The sequence below is a fragment of the Neovison vison genome, chromosome 5 (assembly GCF_020171115.1).
Source record: "Neovison vison isolate M4711 chromosome 5, ASM_NN_V1, whole genome shotgun sequence".
In the NCBI taxonomy this organism is placed as follows: domain Eukaryota; kingdom Metazoa; phylum Chordata; class Mammalia; order Carnivora; family Mustelidae; genus Neogale; species Neogale vison.
The window spans coordinates 17616105-17636989 of NC_058095.1; the positions used below are offsets into that span (position 1 = coordinate 17616105).

The following is a 20885-nucleotide window of genomic DNA, read 5'->3' on the forward strand; positions in this document are numbered from 1 at the left end:
GAGACACCCAGGCCCCCATTGTTAGTATTTATGATCTCCTGGGCTTTTTCGGTGCACATCCCCTCTTAGTTCTGGTGACCAGTCTCCAAAGGATTGGCCGTTTTGCAGCAATTGTAAGGGGCCCCAAAGAGGACCCATTGTCTTTGCTTGCCATTTATAGTCTCGCTTCTTTGAAAATTTAATTCCCTTCTGCCTTCAGTAAGGTGTGATATATCTACAGGGTTCACAGCCTATTGACAGCTTGGTATGATGGACAGAATTCCTCAGGGGCCCTCCCACTGAAAAGTTGCATACCCCAACTTCTTACAGTCTGGAGTGGAGATACCTGCCCTGAGCCTTCTTGTTTTACTCATCTGTCCATTCAGCAAGTATATTTTGAGCACCACTGTGGGCTATGCACTGTTCTGGGCACTAGAAATGCAATGGTGAATGAGTTGGGGCAAAGTTTCTGCTTTCATTCATTCAAAGTTTGGTCCCTGCTGGAATCCTAAGGGATGTGGGACAAGAATATGGGGGTGACATGGGGTGCCTGAGTAGTTCAGTTGGCTGAGTGTATGACTCGGTTTCAGCTCAGAACATGATTTCATGGGCCGTGAGATCGAGCCCCCCACTGGGCTCCATGCTGGCCAGGGAGCCTGCTTAAGATTCTCTCTGTCTCTCCCTCTGCCACTCCTCCCACTCACGTGCGTTCTCTCGCTCTCTTGAAAATAAATAAATCTAAAAAAAAAAAGAAGAAGAATATGGGGGAAATGTGTGTTGTAGGGGAGGAGGAGGGAGAAAGAAAAGAAAGATACCCAGTGTTCATAGACTTCACATTTCTGGCCTCACCCACTAGCCTTTAGACTGAGAATCACGAGCTAGAAGTTTCTTGCCCTCCAGCTGGTATTCATTTGCTTCAAAGGCCTGGTTGCCTTCACCCCCAGACACACACACCCATCCCACCCTTCATAGGACCCTTGTCCAGAACCCCCAAGTTTCTTCAGGTAGAGGGAGGTGCTGTTCACTCACTCAGCACTCACATGTCTGGAGGATCAGCTGAGCTGCCTTTCTGAATCAGAAGAGAACTCTGTCACTCATTTCCGACTGAAAACCCTGACTCATCACCTGGGGCAGCAGCTGGAGGGCTTAAACACCGGCCTGTTGTTCTGCATAGCCAGGTGCAGGATGGGATTCAGGCTGTAGAGACCGAGGCTGTCACGGATGGCGGGGAAGTCTCCAAGAAGAGGAGGTTGCTGTTTACTGGTGAATGGAGTGTTTCGAAAGCGGTGAAGCCAGGTCATCCATTTCTTCTTTTAATGTAAGTCTCGTCTGAGCCCTTGTCTTCTTTCCATTCTTCCTTCGTCTCTGGAGGAAGCGAGATTGGAAGTATATAGAAGGGCGTGTAACAAAGAAAATCAACCAGAATGTTTCCTTCCTGTGCATTGGAACATTTAGGAAAGAACAGTTCTGAAACCTAGCTACCATGGCAAGAATCTGTGCTGCAGAGGGACTTAGGGAGTATCTTCAGGGCTGGCCTGGGAGCAGGACAGTTCTTGGAATCAAGCTCCACTGATCTGGGCCAGGGGCTCCACTGGCCTTCCTAGGAAGGTTGGGGTCCCAGTACCTGTTTCCATTTGTAAAATCAGCTGTTGAGAGATGTGGCACCTGAGTGTGTGGGGCCTTTCCCTTTAGTATGCTACGGATCTGGTGGGCAAGGTTGTTTCTTGTTGGTTTTAGGCTTTCTTAGATAAAATGGAGCTTCTGAGTCCCTCAGAACAGTCTGAGTAATAAGTTTGCCTACAACTCTTTGAACCAAGAACTGAGAGCACAGGACTTGAATGAGGAAACCAGAGAATTCTGTCTCTTACCTGAGGCCCATTTCCAGAGCCTCAGTTTTCTCTTCTGTAAAATGGGGCATAATCATCCTCCTCTTACAGGATTGTTTTAAGAATTAAATCAGATTAGAGAATGAGATCCTGTGCCAGGGTGAATCAATACTAAAGGGCAGAGGTAGACTTAGGATGGCTTGGAGGTTCCTAAAGGTAGACGCCACTCACCCTTTTCTGCTCAACTGTGCCTATAATGTTTGAGGGGCTCTATTTGTTCTTCTCAGCCTGGATCTCCTGAAGAGACACCCCTCTTTGGTTTGGTTCTTTAGTGAAGACTGTTCTGAGGATAGGAAGTGAAGCCAGTCCCATAGGATGGTAGATTGGGGGTCTGGACCTGCCAGGAGCCTGCTGGAGTGCTGACCTAGCTGTCAGGAGACCCAAATCCCAGAGATCTCCTAGACTGTCATGTTCCTGCCTCTGAGCCGGTTTCCTGCCTCCCTGAGGCATTGGGGGACAGGCAGGCCCAGGTAGGGTGCTTTGGCTCCTTGCAAAGAAAAGCGTGCCCTTAACTTTGGCCTGACCCCAAAGTCTCATCCTATTTTGTGAATTGTCAAGTGGCTCTTCTGGATTTCTCTGCACTGTTGTCATTTTGTGGGTTTTCTGACACTTTGTTTTAGGCCACAGTTGTCTCCTGTCCGGCCCTGCTCTGACCTCTCAGTGTCCATTGATTTTTTTTTTTTTTTTTTAGCAGACCCTGACTTGGCCAGAGCACCCACTCACTGATAAGCCTTCCTCCCTCCGATGAATACTCTATTATTTTGGCTTAATTCATTAGTGAGGCCTTAATGGACCTACTATTCCAATTGTTGCCATCCAAGTCCTAAGGCTGGCCAGGGGAAGGGCAGTTTGGGAGCTTGAGGTTCTGTCTGGAACAACAGGTCTAAAGGGAGGCCTTAGGCCTCTGGAATTGCTGAAAGGGATTGGATGCCAGGGTCTTGGGACCAGAGAACCTGGACTTGACCTTCAGGGCTGCATAGGATAGGCTTGAAGGAACCTCACTTCCAGGATCAGGCACAATTTCAGGAGGGACTCTGACTGCAGCCCATCCCCTGTTCCCATCGCCCTGTGGCCGGAGCATGGAGCTGGTCACAGAGGAGGGTTCTGAGAACCTCAGGCATTAGGAGCCGGGAACATGGTGACAGGAGGGGTGGTCAAACGGGCTGTGGCAGGGGACCAGCATTCTTTCTGGCGGTCTGTCCTGCTGTGACCAGAGCTGGAGCTGCAGGGGCCATCCCCCCCCACACACACAGACCAACCTCCCTCTGCATGCCTTTCCTTAGGAAGCTTGGCTCTGGGTCCTGTTTACCCTCACCAGCTCCAGAGGCCAGGTCTTAAGTCAGAGCATCTAATGTCATTTAGGGCCACCCTGCTGTTCTCTGTAAACCTTTCCTGCTGGCCTGACCTTGATGTTCCCTTGCACCCCCTCACCTGGGCCCTCAGCTAAAGAGCCCTCTCCTAAACCTTCCCCTGCTCCCTCCCCACCTATCCCTTAGCCCTAGCTCACACTGGCCTCATCGAGAAGGGTTGAGAGAAGGGTAGTCCTAGTGGGAGGTGGTGGAGTCTGCCACTTATCAGCCCTGGAATCTAAGGAAGTTCCTTGACCTGGGTCAGCTTCTATTTCTTATCTGTTAGATCAGGATAATAAAACAGCCCTCCCAGGGTGATTAGGAGGAATGCGGGAAGCAGTATATGGAAAGAGTACAAAATCCATTTAGTGGGCCTAGGCTTTATTAACTTCTTTGGACCAGGAGTTTTTGAGAAAGGACAGCAATGATCTAGTTTTGGGTGTCCCTCATGCTCAGCTGTGTGGTCATTAGAGGTCTGTGTAGATGGGAAGGTGCCTACCCCATACTGGTCCATCCAAGTGGCTTCGCCTGTAGGTTTGGATGGCCACAAACACTAGGGTTGTAGATACTATTTCTCCTTAGTACCTTCAGGCCCTGTGCTAGGCATTTTCCACATTCTTTTCTCCATCCGAGAGGTCTGATATGGTGCCCCAGCATGCTTAGCTGGTTAGCAGCAAATCGAGAGTCAAACCCGTCTCCCTTTAAACATGTCCCTGTGCTTCTCCAGCTTAGCCTGAGGAGAAGCAGATGTGTAGTGAGAGAGCCCTCCCTCTCGAAGCTGTTTCAGTTGTCACTGTCACTGCTGTCACCAGACACCAGACTGGGACAGGAGTCACAGGGGGCAGTTGCAGGGCTCAGGCCATCAGTGTGAATTGTGAGCGCCTGCTTCCTGGCCATGTGAGCCCTTGACACCTCCTTGCCCCCTTAGTTCTGTGTCTAAATCAGCCTTAAATGTCCTGCTTTTTGTGCCAGTACTGGGTGTGGAATCCAGAGCCCTTTCTGGACACTGCTTGGGCCAGACCCACCCATGGCATACAGGACTCCACATCTCCTGAGATCTGAGCCCATGGATTTGTTTTCCTTCCGCCTTTCCTTCCTTAAAATCCACTCTTAGCTTTTCTTTCTATATTCAAATGCCCTTCCATTGCAGTTTAAGGAAGACGGGCTGACCTTCTGCTGCCTGCCGGGGGCAGAGGGCGAGTTGGCTAGGGCTGGTGAGCTGGAACTTGCTCAGCTGGCCACCATCTGTCTCTGCAGGTGTCATGTGATTCTCCGAGGGAGCTGCTGTGTGAGTGGAAATGCTCTCAGTGGTGGAGAATGGACTGGATCCCCGGGCTGCCATCCCGGTAGGCTGCGGGGGTGGTCGGGGGGATGCTAAGGGTGGGGAAGGGTGCACAGGACAGCCATTTCATTGATTTTTCTTGCTTTGAAATGAACAAGGACTGTCCAGAACGTGGGGCCTTGGGTTGAGAAAAAGTGATAGCAGAAGCAGGCTCTGAGAAGATCCTGGCCTTTCTAGAATATCTTATTGGTGATAAAATGGGAATTTACAAAAAACGATGGTCATTTAATATAGGCTACCTAAAGACCAAGGATTTCTCCCAAAAAGGCATACATATGACCCACAAGTACATGAAGAGATGCCTAACATCATTAGACATTAGGCAAATGCATTCAAAATCACGAGAGACTTCTTTGCACCCTCTGGGATGGCTAGAATCAAAATGACATAAGACTAAGTGGTGGCCCAGTTCCACTGCTAGGTGCATACCCAGGAGACCTGAAAACTTACGTCCGCATAAACACTTGTGCATGAATGTTCATAGCAGCATTATAGCCCTTAAGTGGGAACAACCCAGATGTCTATTAATCGGTGAATGGATAAATAAAATGTGCGGTGTCCACGCAGTGAAATATGATTTGGCAATAGAAAGGAATGAAGCCCCAATACACAGTGACAGTGTAGACAGACCTTGGAAACATGCCAAGTAAAAGAAGCCAGACACAGAAGGCTGCTGCCTGTGTGACTCCATGTATACAGAATGTCCAGAATGGGTGAATCGTCAAGACAGAAAGGAGATGAGTGGGTGCTCGGGGCTGGGGAAGCAGCGAATAGGGAGTGACTGCACAGTGTGTCTCTCTGAAGCAGTGAACGTGTTCTAAAATGAGGTAGTGGCTGTAGTTTCACAACTCCGTGAATATACCCAAAACTACTGAACTGTGTACCTTCAATGAGTGAATTTTATGCTATGTAAATTAGGTCTCACTAAAGCTGTTGTTAAAAAAAAAAAAAGAACATTCAACTTTTCAGAGAACATTAAAATGAACTGTTTGGGCTAAAATAAAAACAAAAACAGTAAAATATTTATCCGTAATCCTATCAGCTAACGATTCAAACCAGTTTTTCTGCATTCCCTTCTAGTCCTTTTCCACACACTTAGGTAACTTTGACGCGCTCATATTAGGACCAGACTATCCTTATATTATAATTTACTTGCTGAACATTTAACTGAGTACCTACATGTGCCAGGCACCGTGCCAAGTGTCAAGGATCCAAGGATGAATAAAAGACCAGTCCTGCCCTCCGGGTAATCCCTGCAGTGCTGTAGTTCAGGAATTATGCTTTCTGTTTAACGGTGAGGATGTTAAGCTCAGAGAGGTTAAGTGAAATGTCTGGGGTGACCCTGACCAACCAACCGAGCTGACACTCACCTGAGCCTCTGACTGCCCAGTTGGGATCTTTCTCCGGGTAGACTGTGATCCCTTTCTCTTCTTCAAAAGCAGCACTTGTTGCTTCTTGGTGGAATTGTAGTCAGGCGAGTAAGGTAGACCGCTTCCCCGCTGTGCTGGGTGGGTTCCCCAAGCTCACATAGCTGTAATGTGATGGAACCAGAATTTAAACACGAGATTTATATGGATATCAGTTCACTGAAGTTCAGTTTCTTTTGTCGTTGTTTTCGTTTGAAGTTCAGTTTAAAAAACAAAACAAGAATATACAAATTATCTTTGCATTTTGAAAAAAACAAAACAAAACAAAACATCAGTACCGCGGTGCTCTGGCTTTGTTTTGTATAATAAGCTTGTGTGAACTTTGCTGTATAGACACACACAGATGTGTGTGCCTGCGTGGGTGCTTGTGTGTGTGTGGCGAGAAGCAGTCCCATTGCAGGATCTCCTAAAGGCTATGTTGTGTCTGCCGCTGACCAGGTGATCAAGAAGAAGCTGGTGGGATCGGTGAAGGCGCTGCAGAAGCAGTACGTGTCCTCAGACACGGCAGTCACTAGTGAAGACGGAGATGCCAATGCCATGTGCAGCGCCCTGGAGGCCGTATTTATCCACGGCCTGCACGCCAAGCACATCCGAGTCGAGGCCGGAGGGAAAAGGAAGAAAAGCGCCCACCAGAAGCCTCTTCCTCAGCCCGTCTTCTGGCCCCTCCTGAAAGCTGTCACTCACAAGTGAGATGAGCTGGGGGAGGTTTCACTGTGGGGAGGACGCAGGACTCTCCCTCGCCAGCTGTGCGGGAAATCACCAGAGCCAGTCTGTTCTAGAACAGAGATGGGCGAGATAGGGGTTATTGTTAGACCAAGCCTCAAGAGCCCCTCAGCCTTCGGTCATGGCTGGTCGCCTGTAGCAGGAGCCACCGTTACCACACGGTGGCAAACTGAGGTGGTTGTAACAGAGAGAGTGTGGCCTGCAAAGCCTATCATCTTTACTATGTGGCCTTTTACAAAAGAAGTTTGCTAACCCTGCCTCAAGGTGTTTGAACATCTATATTGCTAAACCTTATAACAAGGGATGGCCTTTTTTTTTAAAAAAAAAAAAAAAAAAAAGTGGAATCCAGACCGTCTGACTATTCACCCTGGGACGGCTGTCTCCATGGCACTGCTGAGGATGGCCTGGGCTGTGGAGCCGGGAGCTGACGCTGGGCCTCGAAGGCTGTTTAGTGCCACCTTTGGCCCGAGGTGTCTTGTGGGTCTCTGTCTTTCTTTTCCTGACTGCCACTGCCCTGTCTCAGGGTCTTATCACACTCCTGGCTGACAGTGGCTTTCTGATTGTCTTCATCCTATTCTGTCTGTCTTTAGCCCAGTCGGCCGGGCCGCACTTACTGAACTGAAACTAAGCAGAGTGCGTTTGCCGGTCCCGCAGAGATGGGCTGCGCTCCCACAGGCGAGACGTGCAGGGCACTATGGAAGTCAGGGGAGGGGGGTTTTCAGCAGATCAAGGATTCAGGAACTCAGTTTGCACGTGTGGGATCTGGTCTTATCCAGAACGGCCCACCAAGACATCTACATAACTGTGGTCAAGTCACTTCCCTGTGCAAAACCCTCAGGCTCTCAAATCTGGAGTGTGATTCACTCAGTGGGGGCCCCAGAGTCTGTATCCTGACCAGGTTCCTGGGTGATTCTGATGCACAGCTACTGGCTGTGCCCCACTTTGCCTCACCAGTTGGATACTTACGATACTTAAGACCCTGCCTTACCTGACTTTGCAGCCCAATTGCCCGCTCCTCCTCTCGGAGCTGTAATCGGAGTGCTCACCACTCCTGTTACAGAGCTGTTGCCTTCCTGCTCTTGGTGCCTTTTTTCTCTCAGTCCTCTGTGCCTAGAAGGTTCCCCTTCCATTTTCGCCTCTTGAAATCCCTTAATAGCCCAGCTCAGATACTGCCTTTTCTATGGCATTTCTCTTACTGAGACCCGGAAATGATTGTGTGTTCCCACCCCAGCTCTGCTGACAACAGGCCGCATGTGCCCCTGAAAGGTGGTCACCTGGATTCAGGACAGGGCCATGTCTTTACCCTGTGTCTGTGGGCTCTGAAGAGACCTTGCACTTAGGGGCTCATCAGATGTGTGCTAGATGAGCACGTGATGTCAGGGGCCCCCGAGTAGCCGTAATGAAAATGGCAATTATCCTCCATGACAGCAACCTCAAAAAGTTGGGGGTTATAGCTTAATATTTCTAAATTCCCCATAGAGCACTGTTATCCAAGATTTTTTCAAGCCTCTGTATATGGGCAGTTGTTTAATGGGCTCTTGCTAACCAGTGGCTAAAACAAGACCACAGTGATTGGAAATCCTTTCTTGAAACAAGCCTGTCTTCCCATCCCCAGACACATCATCTCGGAGCTGGAGCACCTGATCTTCGTGAGCACAGACGTGGGCCGCTGCCGGGCCTGGTTGCGGCTGGCCCTCAACGACGGCCTGATGGAGTGCTACCTGAAGCTGCTCCTCCAGGAGCCGGCCCACCTGAGCGAGTACTATCAGCCCACAGCGCTGCTTCGAGACGCCGAGGAGGGGGAGTTCCTCCTCAGCTTCCTGCAGGGACTGACATCCTTGTCCTTCGAGCTCTCCTACAAGTCCGCCATCCTAAACGAGTGGACGCTTACCCCGCTGGCTCTCTCTGGGCTTTGTCCGCTCTCTGATCTTGACCCCCTCACTACCTCTGGGACAGCACTACAGCGGAAAGAGTCTCTGGATTCAATTTCCCATTCCTCAGGCTCAGAGGACATCGAAGTCCAGCACTCAGGACACAAGATCCGACGGAATAGGAAGCTTACAGCCTCCTCCCTCAGCCTAGACACGGCCAGTTCGTCCCAGCTGTCTTGCAGCCTAAACTCTGATAGCTGCCTACTCCAAGAGAATGGCTCCAAGAGTCCAGAACGTTCTGAGGAGCCGATGTCCTACAACTCAGACGTGGGGACAGCAAATGCTGAGGATTCAGACCTGTCTCTGCAAGAGTGAGTGCTCCTCCCCCAACCCCTTCCCCCTCTCTCTTCCTTCCTTCTCTTCCTCTTTCACGTCTCCCTTCCTATAGCATGTGATTGCCTGTCACTGAGCACTGACCACTATAGGGACATACAGAAAGACAAAGGGGACATCATTTCTGTTCCTTAGGGACTGGAGTTGCTGGGACCTATAACTGGAGGCCACATGGGGCAGTGAGGAGAATGGCTCTAAGTAGGGCTCAGAGCTGGACCAGGCTTCACGCAGTGCTGCCCCAGGGTGAACTTCAGCAGGTGACCTCCTGTCTCTGAGGCACAGTGTAAGATATCATTGCCTCTAGAGGGAAGGAGACTCAATGGTTCAGGGTTACATGTACAACTTCCAAAAACTGCAGGGAAGCACAGTGGGTAAGGGTGCTCCTCTGTGACCTCCCCGAAGGCCTCACAAAGACGCAGACCCTGAACTGGAGGAGATGGTAGACAAAAAGGGCCAAGCAGACGTATGGAGGGAAGAGTCCATGGAACAATGAACTTGACTAGAGGAGGGAGCCTGGACAGAGCCTTCTCTTTTAAAAAATGTTTTTAATTTGAATGTAGTTGATAAACAATGTTATATTAGTCTCAGGTGTACAACATAGTGACTCACCATCTCTGTGTTAGGCCATGCTCACAAGCAGAGCCTTCTTTATATAGGCTTTTTAACGGTAATATTTGAGCAGATAATCTATTATTATGGTTGGAAAAAGGCTAAAATGTATACAGCAAAAAGCCTTTCATGCCTCTGTCACCGTAATTATTGATTCCTTACATTTTCTTCTGATGTTTCTAAATGCATCTAACCAATATGAATATACAGATTTTTTTTAATGTTTTTTATTTCTTATCCCTGCTCCCTTACCCACAAAAGCTGTTATGAATATACCGTTTGACACTCTGTTTTGGAAGAGATCGTATCAGTTTTCAGTTTGGAGCATTAGAACTTCTTTATTTCTTTTTGTTGTTGTTGTATATGTTTCCATTGCTGGTTAGTTTATTTAACCGGCCCTGTATTTAGTGGGTATTGGAATTCCCTGTTTTTATAAATAACCTTGTATATGTGGTCTTTTAATTCTTTGCAAGTAACTCTGTTCAGTAAATTTCCAGAAACAGAATTGCTGAGCCAAAGGATACAGTGATGTGTGATTTTCCCAGGTACTGCCTAGTCACCCTCCGTCGGGGGTGTACCTTTGTCCTTTCAGCCTTGTCAGCAGAAAGTATTATTCAACTTCCGGGTATTTGCTCATCTAATAGGTAGAAAATGGTAAATTTTATAAAGCGCTTCCTTCAGCCAGACCCATGCTCCCTCAGCCTGTGTTTAGGACCTTCTTTTCTACTCCTGGGTGCCCCCATCTTCTTGGTTCAGGCCTTTACACAGTTCCCAGCTGGTGTAGGAAGAACACCAGATTGGGTGCTGGTGTGGGCTGGCTTGTGATGGGATCGAGTTTCCAGCTCAGTTCTGCCACTTAGAAGTTCAGTAATGGCTGTCAAACCGCTTACTCTTTGAAGTTGTTTCTGCATCTTTAAAATGGAGACTCCATGGGATGCCTGGGTGGCTCAGTCGTTAAGCTTCTGCCTTTGGCTCAGGTCATGATCTCAAGGTCCTGGGATCAAGTCCCGCATTGGGCTCTTTGCTCAGTGGGGAGCCTGCTTCTCCCTCTGCCTGCTGCTCCCCCTGCTTGTGTGTGCGTGCTCTCTCTCTCTCTCTCTCTCTCTCTGACAAATAAATAGATAAATCTTAAAATGGAGACTCCCTCATTGGGCTGTCAGAGAATCAGATCAGATGCCTGGGAATGAATTGCATGCATAGCAGCAACTGGTAGACCCCTGACGTGGCTTCTGAGCAGATTGGATAGAACTTTCAAACGTCACGTGGAAATATTTAGATAGAACATGCTGAAAAGGAGCAGTCCCCACCTATCTGCTAGACCAGTGGCGTGACTTGGGTTTGTTCACCTATCTGAGCCCCTTCGTTCTCTCTATCCTCCCACAGGCCAGCCATGTGTCTTTGTCATGTGTCTTGCTTTTATCTTTCATGAGTCTTGTGATTGGAAAATTCCAGCTGCAGGTCATTGAATCAGTGACTGTCCAGCCTGTGGGAAGTGTCCTGGGCATTATGGGAGAACTCGGGGGGAGGGTCAGGATGTACAGACCAGCGCTGGGCAGTGGTGTGAGGAACCAGCACACCCTGGAAGCACACACACAGAATCACAGACACACAGCACCATTGCTTTGAGAGCTGGGCTTGAAGGGAGTCTTTGCACATTCCCAGATACCAGCTCTTCTTAAAGTGTATGTCTTTTTTTTTTAATATTTTATTTATTTATCTGACAAGATCACAACTAGGCAGAGAGGCAGAGAGAGAGAGAGAGAGGAGGAGGAAGCAGGCTCCCCATTGAGCAGAGAGCCAGATGGAGGACTTGATCCTAGGACCCTGCGATCATGACCTGAGCCAAGGCAGAGGCTTATCCCACTGAGCCACCCAGGCTCCCTGGAGGGTATGTCTTAAGAGTAAAGACTCTCACCGACATTTAAGAGTTCACTTATTTTTATTATATTACTTAAATACTTATAACTTAAAATTAGGCATAAATACCATGGGCTTATAATTCCTACAACAGTAAAATCAAAACATCGACAAATTAAACATAAGCTAAAAAACACATAACATTCCAAATGAAATGTATTAATTTAATCTTTCCCAGAAACCAAATTGCAGTTTGCTTTGTGAATAGAGGATTGATGCCACGAGTAGCTTCTTTTGTGTTGGTTGGCTCTGAATTACAGTGATCACTGAGAAGCACAACTACAGTCTAGTGGTTAGGAATATGGAGTCAGGCGCCAGACCGCTGGAGTCTTCCATTAACCAGCTTCACGACCTTTGGCAGTTTATTCAACCTTCCTGACCTTGATGTCCTCATCCGCAAAATGGGCATAAGAATGCTAGGAAAAATTAATGAGTTAAGGTATGTAGAGTGCTTAGAGCAGTGTCAGACACGGGGTGAGTGCTCCGTCGGTGATGTCATTGTCATTTTACTACTAGTATCCCTGTGATGTTGGTTCTCCCATAACTTGTCTCAACATTCACAGCTGCAAAACCATGGTTAGTGGTATTTATCAAATGTCGTTGTCATAAAGTCTTCTCTTGGGGGAAATGATTCTTCGCATATACAGCCCTCCTCCGGGCTTGTATTAGTGTCCCCTGACATCCAGATAGTGCCATGGACCACCACACACCAATCCACAGGAAAAGCACAGGCTCAATCTCTTGGCAGGGTTAACTGTAGGAGGCGGTCATCCAGATCCTCTCGCCCATGCTTTTTATTTATTTTATACCGGCATCTCTATGAACACATGTATACATATGTATATAATACATCTTTTTTTTTCCAGTGTCTTCTAAATGAAAGCACAGATTTCTAGAATTTTTGAATAGACAGTTTTTTTAAAAAAGTGCCCTGAGCTGGACAGAACAAAAGTGAAAGGACTAGAGTGGTTTTAGTCCAATGTTGCAGTTTTTTCAAAGGTTTTTGAAATTTTTTCTTTTGCCTTTCCTTTAAAATCTCATCTCTCAAAAAAAGAAAATCTCTAGCACATTTTTGCACTTGACATAAATGTCTCTCTTATTCTCTTTGGGTTCTGACAGCCAGCACTGATTCTGGTGAGGCTCTGTGAACTTGATTTCACCTTGACCTTGGCATTGGTTTGGCAGAAACTCTATTTTATCACACAAGTTCTTATTGTTGGATGGCATTTCTTTATTCCAACACCCAGTCTACTCTGTCATTAAAATTTGTCTTACAAATTAGGATTCATTGATAATTGATAACCATTTTGGTAACGCTAATGAATATTGCCGTAATTCTGCTCCTTTCCTTAACATTTTTATATTCGGGTCCATGGAGGCTAAGTAGTCTTACCAATGATGATAAGAACAGCCACAGTAACAAATTGAGATTAATGTTTATTGTGTACTTGCTTTGTGCTAGACACCCTACTAAGCATTTGACCTATGTTCTCTCACGTAGCCTTTAACACACTCATAACAGGTAGGTGCTGTTACCATGCATGTTTTGCAGGGAAGGGAATGAAGTCCTTGTCCTTTAGGAGCCTATTGGAGGCCACAGCAGTGTGCCAGCCAAAGCCAAGATGCTGGGACCCTGCTCTTGGTCAGTCACCAACCCACCTCTCAGTTCTCCACAAAGAGCTGGCACCTCCCAGGGGCCATTTGCATCCCTAGCTCATCTCAGAAAGTGGCCCCATTCTGTCACAGTAGTTTGGACACAGCAGTTGGTTAACAAATGTCCCTTCCTTCTCTGCCTGTGGAAACTACCCCTTTGTGTCCAGAACCTGTGAGTGCCTCATTGCCTGCTCGCTGCCAGCTGTTCTGTTGGATTTGGATCTTATTGGTCTTTTTTCAGAGTGAGGCCCAGAGCAAGAACCAGCAGCCACCTGCCTCCCCCTGTAACTATTCCGCCAACACGTTTACACCTTCTCACGGGGAGCCTCCTGGTTTGCTGCAATACGATTCACCTACCATAAAAATCACCATGTTAAAGTGTCCAGTTTGGTGGGTTTTAGTATATTCACAAGGCTGTACAACATCACTAGAATTGAAGAACGCCTTCATCACCCTGGAAGGAAACCCTTTACCTATTGTGTGGATATACCTATTGTGTGGATATACAGTTTGTTAATCTGTTTATCAGTTAGTGGACATTTGTTTTATTCCTACTTTTTGGCTATTATGAGTAATATTGCATGAATATTCATGTACAACTTTTCTGCAAACATTGTCTTTTAATTCTCGGATATATACCCATGAGTTGAACTGCTGAGTCATATGGTAACTCTGTGTTTTACTTTTTGAGGAACTACCAAACTGTTCTCCACAGAATCTACAGCATTTCACATTTCTACCAGCAGTGTGTAAGAGTTCCATTTCCTCTGCATCTTTGCCAACACTTGGTATTCTCTGTCCTTTTTTATTACAGGAATCCTGGTGAGCTTATAGTAGCATCTTATTATGGTTTTGATTTTTATTTCACTACTATTTAATGATATTCATCATCTTTTCACGTACTTGCTCTAAAGGTACTTGTATGCCTTTACAGAACTGTCTCTACAAATCCTTTGCCCATTTTTCTTTTTTTTTTAAATATTTTTTATTTGAGAGAGAGAGAGAGAGAGCAGAGAACATGAGAGAGAGCAGAGAGCACAAGCAGGGAGGTGGGGGATGGAGAAGAGGGAAGGGTAGAAGAAGATCTCACCCTGAGCAGGGATCCTGATGCAGGGCTGGATCCCAGGACCCCAGATCTGAGGGCAAACGCTTAACTGACTGAGCCACCCAAGTGCCCCTCCTTTGCCCATTTTTCAGTTGGACTATTTGTTCTCGTACTATCAAATTAAGATCTCTGTATGTTCTGGAGACTAGACCTTTATCAGGTATATGATAATACTTGCCTATAAGATATGCACATATTTTTTCCTATTCTGTGGGTTGTCTTTTTAGTTTCCTGACAGTATCCTTTTGAAGCACAAAAGCTTTTAGTTTTGATGAAGTCCAACTTACCTGTTTTTTAATTGGGTGCTTATCCATTGAATGTCGTATTATAAGAAACCACTGCTTGATCCAAAGATTTATACCTATTTCCTTCTAAGAGTTTGGTAGTTTTAGCTCTTAACCTTTAGGTGCTTGATCCATTTTGAGTTCATTTTTTAAATCATGTGAGAAAGGAGTCCAACTTCATTCTTTTGCATGGGAACTGTTGACCTTTCCCAGCACCATTTGTTGAAAAGTCTTCTTCCCTCACTGAAATGTCTTGGTTGAAAATCAGTTGCCCGTAAATGCATGGGTTGGTCACCAATCCTGGACTAACTAGCATGTCTTAAAATATTGTTTGGGGTTTTGATGTTGTAAATAAGAGCAGAGCTCGGCCAAAAGACATCAGGGTGAAAATGTGAGTTCTAAAATCCTCATTTCCATAAGCCAGCATTAAGGGGAGTTTGACATACCTTCTGACCCAGTCTAAGCCATTAGGGCAGATAGATGCAATCTCTTGGGCCCAGCTAGCTTTGTTGCCATATGAACCTGCATTTGCCCATGACGTACTCTACTGGTTCATAAGCAGAGGAGGAGACAGCAAATAGGTTTACTTGAGAAACAGAACTTGGATTCTCAGAAGCCTCAGGAGAAGGGGGAGCAGCTGCTAGCCAGTGCTCAGTTTAGAAGGCCCAGGAGTATGTTTCCATGTGTGTGTGTATTTGCGCATGAGTGTGTACACAAAGGCAGTAGCACTGGTTCCCTGCATTCCCTGTACACCCCTGAGGGGCAGGAAGAGCCAGTCCCACTGGAGGAGTGGCACACAGCCCGTGTTTGCTTGCGTACACACTCACGCACCTTGTGTACTCTGATCTCCGGCGATGGGCCCTGGGTACAGGAGGCTTCTCGGACTTCACCTGCAGTCTGGCTCCAAGGTGGCTGGGCCCTCGCACCTCCCCCGCGACGCTGCTGTCCACTTACTGTCCCAGGAACACAGTGGGTCCTCACTTCCCCTCAGTCCGGGTCCCAGCCGGGGAGAAGTTTCGTGAGGCCTGTCAGAGGAGGGCTGTGTGGGAGCAAGGGACCAATGGATGGTGACGAGAGTTTTGTTTGTTTTGTTTTTGAAATCACAAAACAGCAGCTTTCCATTCTTAACCACTGCCCCCTAGCCTTGGGCATTCTCACAGACAACCTGTCACACAGGTTTCTTTGTTTAAAAACTTCTAGGGTGCTGTCGGAATTCAGCAAAGCCCAGGTGAACTCTGTGCCAACCAACGGACTGGGCGGACTCGGTGGAGAAGCAGATATTCCCACTGGGCGGGCCTCACTCTCCCTCCCTGGCCCGGAGGCCAGCATCCCGTCTGATGGGCCCGCAGAGCCCCTCCCGGCGCAGGCGTCCCCTGTGGCTCTGGATGGGCATCACAAGCAGCACCCCCCTGCCTGCGCCTCTGGCGCCCTGGGCCTGCCGCTGTTGGGCACTGCCCAAGCTCTCCCTCTGGGAAGTGCTTTGGGCCAGCAGCCTGGCAGTCCCATGAGAGTGCCGGCCCAAGCGCTGGCCCAGGGGAGTGGCCAGCAGAAGCCCCCGGAGGATGATGGAGCTGCATGGAGCCTTGGGGTGTCCTCACCCACCAGTCCGGTGAGTGGTGCAAGCTTTTCAGGGGGCGGCCCTGGGGGACTGTCTCAGAGCTGGTGCAGGGCATCTCGGGCTTGTGACCCCGAGGGGCCTCTGCCTTCTCCGCGTTAGCCCCTCATGTCTCTTGGCGGATGTGAGCCAGGCACTGTGCCAGTCCCTTCCCACGGGTGTCTCTTGTCATCTCACATCAACCCCGTGGAGAAGATAATTCTCTTCTGACTGTAGACTCTGCTCCTGTTCTTAACCACTGGCACTTATCAGCCTAAGGCCTCAGGCCAGGCGTTTCACCTCACTGGGCCTTGGTTTCCTCCTTGGCACTTGTTACTTTTAAATTCATATCATCTAAAATACCAGGCTTTGAGAATACTGAGTCTTGCAACATGAACCACACTTAGAACTGCGCTGACCTGTGTGGCAGCCACGAGCCACACATGACCGCTCAGTGAGCACTTAAAATGTGGCTAGTCCAAACTGAGACAAGCTGTGTAAAATAAACACCACATTTTGAAGACTTAGTATGAAAAAAAGAATGTGAAATATCTCAATAAAGTTTCACTGATTACATGTTAAAATGAAAGTATTTCTGATATGTTGGGTTAACTATATTATCCAAAATTAATTTCACCTGTTTCTTTTTACATTTTAAATATGTGGCTAGTAGAACATTTTAAAATGACACACAAGACTGGAATTCTATTTCTGTTAGGCAATGCTGTTCTAATATAAGCCAGTCTACTTTGTGGATAACCCAAGGGAAAGCCAGCCCTGGGGATCTTCTGGGCAGAGCCATGGGTCAGAGGCTTGAGAACTGTCATCAAAGCTGTGGACCCAAACTTTTTGGCCATTTCACATTTGTCTTGTGTCATGAACAGCCTGGGTCAGAAGCTATATGCCCGTGTGCACATGGACACACAAAGCCCTGCGTTTATCCCAGCTGCTGTCTGGGGTTCGTGTTGGGAGATAGTCTTGCTTTTTCAGCTCCATCCATGCGCATCTCTTATCTGGCCTGTAGCTTCCAGGTCCCAGAACTGGGGATGGGGCCAAGGCTGTGAAATAGACTAGGAGACACACGCATACACACCCTTGTTTTTAACAGCTTTTTTCAGCTATTACTCATTTTATATATAATTAACCTAATCGAAGTGTATAATTCAACTTTTTTCATATATTTGCAAGGCTGTGCAACTGTCACTATGATCTAACTTGAAAACATTCTCATCCTGCATCAGAGAAACCCCTTGCCGTTAGCAGTGACTCCCCATCCGATTCTCCGCCCCCCACCGATTCTCCGCCCCCCACCGCCCCACCCCCGCCCCAACCTCACTCCTCTCATCCCCTGGCAACAGCTAATCTGAAGCTGTTCTCCTTTGTCTAATCTCCTTTGTCTATAGATTTGTTCTTCTGGACATTTCTTGTAAATGGAATCATGTAATACGTAATCTTTTGTGACTGGGTTCTTCCAATTAACATATTATTTTCAGGATTTTTCCCCTTTGTAGCCTGATCTGTACTTCAATGAATAGTAATTCATTGTAGATTATATTCCATTATATGAACACATTACATTTTATTTTGTCCTTCGTCAGTTGATAGACATTTGGTTTTTGCCCCATATTTTGACTATTACAAGTAAAACTGCTGTGAACATTCATGCACAAGTGTTTGTGTAGATATATATTTTTAATTGTCTTGGGTGCATACCAAGCAGTAGAATTTCTGGGTCATGTGGTAATTAATGTTAAATGTAATTCTACATTTAACCTTTTGAGGAACTACCAAATTGTTTTCCAAAGCAGCTCCCCATTTTATATTCCCACCAGCAGTATTTTCTTCTACATCCTCACCAACAGATCTTACTGTCTCCATAAAAATTGTTATTATAGCTATCCTAGGGGGTAAGGAGTAGTACCTCATTATGGTTTTGATTTGCTTTTCTTTAATGACTAATGATGTGGAGTCTCTTTCTATGTGCCTTTTGGCCATTTATGTATCTGCTTTAGAGAAATGTCTATTCAAAACCTTGGCCCATTTTTAAGTAGGATTTTTTTTTGTCTTTTTATTATTGAGTCATAATAGTTCTTTATATATTCTGGATTCTATACCCTTACTGGATACATAATTAACAACTATTTTCTCCCATCCTTTTCACTTTAGTTATCTTTTCACTTTCTTTGTGGTATCACAGCATGTATGTTTTTAGTTTTGATATCATCCAGTTTATCTGGTTTTTTCTTTCATCATTTGTACTTTTGGTGTCATATCTATACTCATTTCCTAATTCAAGGTCACAAAGATTTACTCTTATCTGTCCTTCTAAAAATTTTATGGTTGTAGCTCTTCTGTTTATACCTGTGATCCCTTTTGAGTTGATTTTTTTATAGGGTATAAGGATGGGGTCCAAATCGATTCTTCTGCATATGGATAGCCCATTGTACCAGCACCATTTGTTAAAAAAACGATAATTTCCCCCTTAGAAAATCCTTGGGTCCTGGGATCGAGCCCCGCATTGGGTTCTCTGCTCAGCAGGGAGCCTGCTTGTCTCTCTCCCTCTGCCTGCCACTCCCCTGCTTGTGCTCACTCTCTTTCTCTCTCTCTCTCAAATAAATAAAATCTTTTTAAAAATGTTTTTAATAAATAAATAAATAAAATATAGACACTTTCCAGCCCACCAGAAGGCTCTCTCATGCCTTCTGCCATTGTTCCCTTCCAAAGGAAGCCTCCATTCTGACTTTAGCCCCACAGATTCATTTTCCTGTTGTTGAACTTCATTCATATCAGTGAATCTGTACAATATGTACACTTGCTTCTTTCACTGAGCATTTGTCTGTGAGATTAACCTGCGCATTTAGCGCGAGGCTACAGTCTGTTCTTTTCCATTGTTCTGTAGTAGTCCATTGTCAGACTATATCCCAATACATCTATCCATTCTCCTGCTAATAGCCATTTGGGTTGTTTCCAGGTTCTGCCTATTACAATGAAAGCTGCTGTGAACATTCCTGCACTTGCCTTTCAGTGACTCTCTGTACTCATTTCTGTGGGTATATCTAGGAGTGGAATTGCCAGGTCATTGGGTAGGCGCATGTTTACCTTTAGTATCTACTGCCAAGCATTTTCTAACAGTGCTTGTACAGACTTGTACTCACGCTAGCAATATGTGAGCATTTTTTTTAAGATTTTATTTATTTATTTGACAGAGATCACAAGTAGGCAGAGAGGCAGGCAGAGAGAGGGTTGGGGAAAGCAGGCTCCCCACCGAGCAAAGAACTCAATGTGGGGCTCGATCCCAGGATCCTGGGATCGTGACCTGAGCTGAAAGCAGAAGCTTTAACCCACTGAGCCACCCAGGCACCCCAATACATGAGCATATTCATTGCTCTTTATCCTAGCCACTGGTGTCATCAGTCTTATTTTTAGACACTTTAAAAGGTATGTAGTGGTATCTCACCGTGATTTTTTTCAAGATTTTATTTATTTGAGAGAGAGCACATGCACATGTGGGAGGGGGTTGGAGGGGGCAGAGGGAGAGGGAGAGAGTCTTAAGCAGACTCCTCACTGAGCACAGAGCTAGATGCAGGGCTCGATCCCAGGACCCTGGGATCACAACCTGAGCCAAAGGCAGAGGCTTTAACCCACTGAGCCACCCAGGTGCCCCAGTCATTGTTTCATTCTTGAATTGAGTTGTGTGTATTTACCTTATTTCTTTGTAGGGACTCTTTATGTACTATGAATAGGTGATTTATTAGAGAAAAAAATATATAGCATAAATACATATAGTAGATGTCTTCTTTGAGTCTCTGGCTTGCCTTTTAAATCTCTTAATGGTATCTTTCATGGAACGGAAATTCTTGATTTTAATTATCTTTAAGTTATCAGTCTCTCTGTGGTTAATATGTGTTGGGTCTTTTTTTAAACTCTTTATCTACCCAAAGCAGTGAGACTGAAAAGCCCTGTATTTTCACCTAGAAGCTTTACTGTTTTACCTTTTGCAATTGGGTTTATGATCCCTCTGGGATTAATTTTTGTGTACGGTGTGAGGTAGGAGTCAAAAGTCATGTTTTTCCATAGGGATAGCTGATGGACTAGCTCCGCTTACTGACTATGACTATGTAAGTCATGTCACTGTGTAAGTGAGGGTCACACTCTCCATTGTTACTGTCCTGAGGATTGCCTCAGGGCCCAGAATGTCACAGGACCCTGAAGGTTATGAGCAGACAACTTTCATCACTCTGAAGGGTGAAGGAGAAAACCTCCGCAACCCGCACCTTGAGCTGGCAGCAGAGGGCTCTCCCTAGGGTCTGGGGTTGTGTGCCCCCGCAGGGCTCCACGGGGTGGCATTGACCGAGTTGAGTTCACTCCAGTCTTACATCGACTCAGATATCCTGTCTTGCCAGGATCCCAGAGCTGATGGGACAGGGCAGATTGTCACCCCTGCTCCTCTGCTCATGGAGTGTTGACGCTCTGGTCTCCCTGCAGCTCCTGACAAAACAAGCTCCTTCTGGCCTCAGGCTTTTCCATTTGCTGCCGGGATTCTTTCCCAGCTCGCCCCCTTTCCTCGCCTTTATCTCTGCCTTTCTTGATGGTGCTCAAAAGCACCATCCCCAGGGACTCCCTTTCCCATTTGCCTGCTTTACTTTGTTTATAACACGCATCACTGTGTGAAATCATATTGTCTCTCAATCTGTCTACTTGTTTATTTTCTGCCCTGGGATTCGCATATCAGCTCTATGATATAAAACAACGT

General features: G+C 46.5%; 1 protein-coding gene across 1 annotated transcript in view; it reads left to right on the forward strand.

Moving 5' to 3' along the window:
• Positions 1 to 20885, forward strand: part of PLEKHM1 (pleckstrin homology and RUN domain containing M1) — a 46019-nt gene that overhangs the window by 1620 nt on the left and 23514 nt on the right. Inside the window, exons 2-6 of the mRNA XM_044247720.1 lie at positions 1158 to 1297; positions 4472 to 4560; positions 6422 to 6669; positions 8322 to 8948; positions 15739 to 16147. Of these exons, the coding sequence (XP_044103655.1) occupies positions 4513 to 4560; positions 6422 to 6669; positions 8322 to 8948; positions 15739 to 16147 (1332 nt within the window). The 5' untranslated portion in view covers positions 1158 to 1297; positions 4472 to 4512. The remainder of the gene's footprint in view (positions 1 to 1157; positions 1298 to 4471; positions 4561 to 6421; positions 6670 to 8321; positions 8949 to 15738; positions 16148 to 20885) is intronic.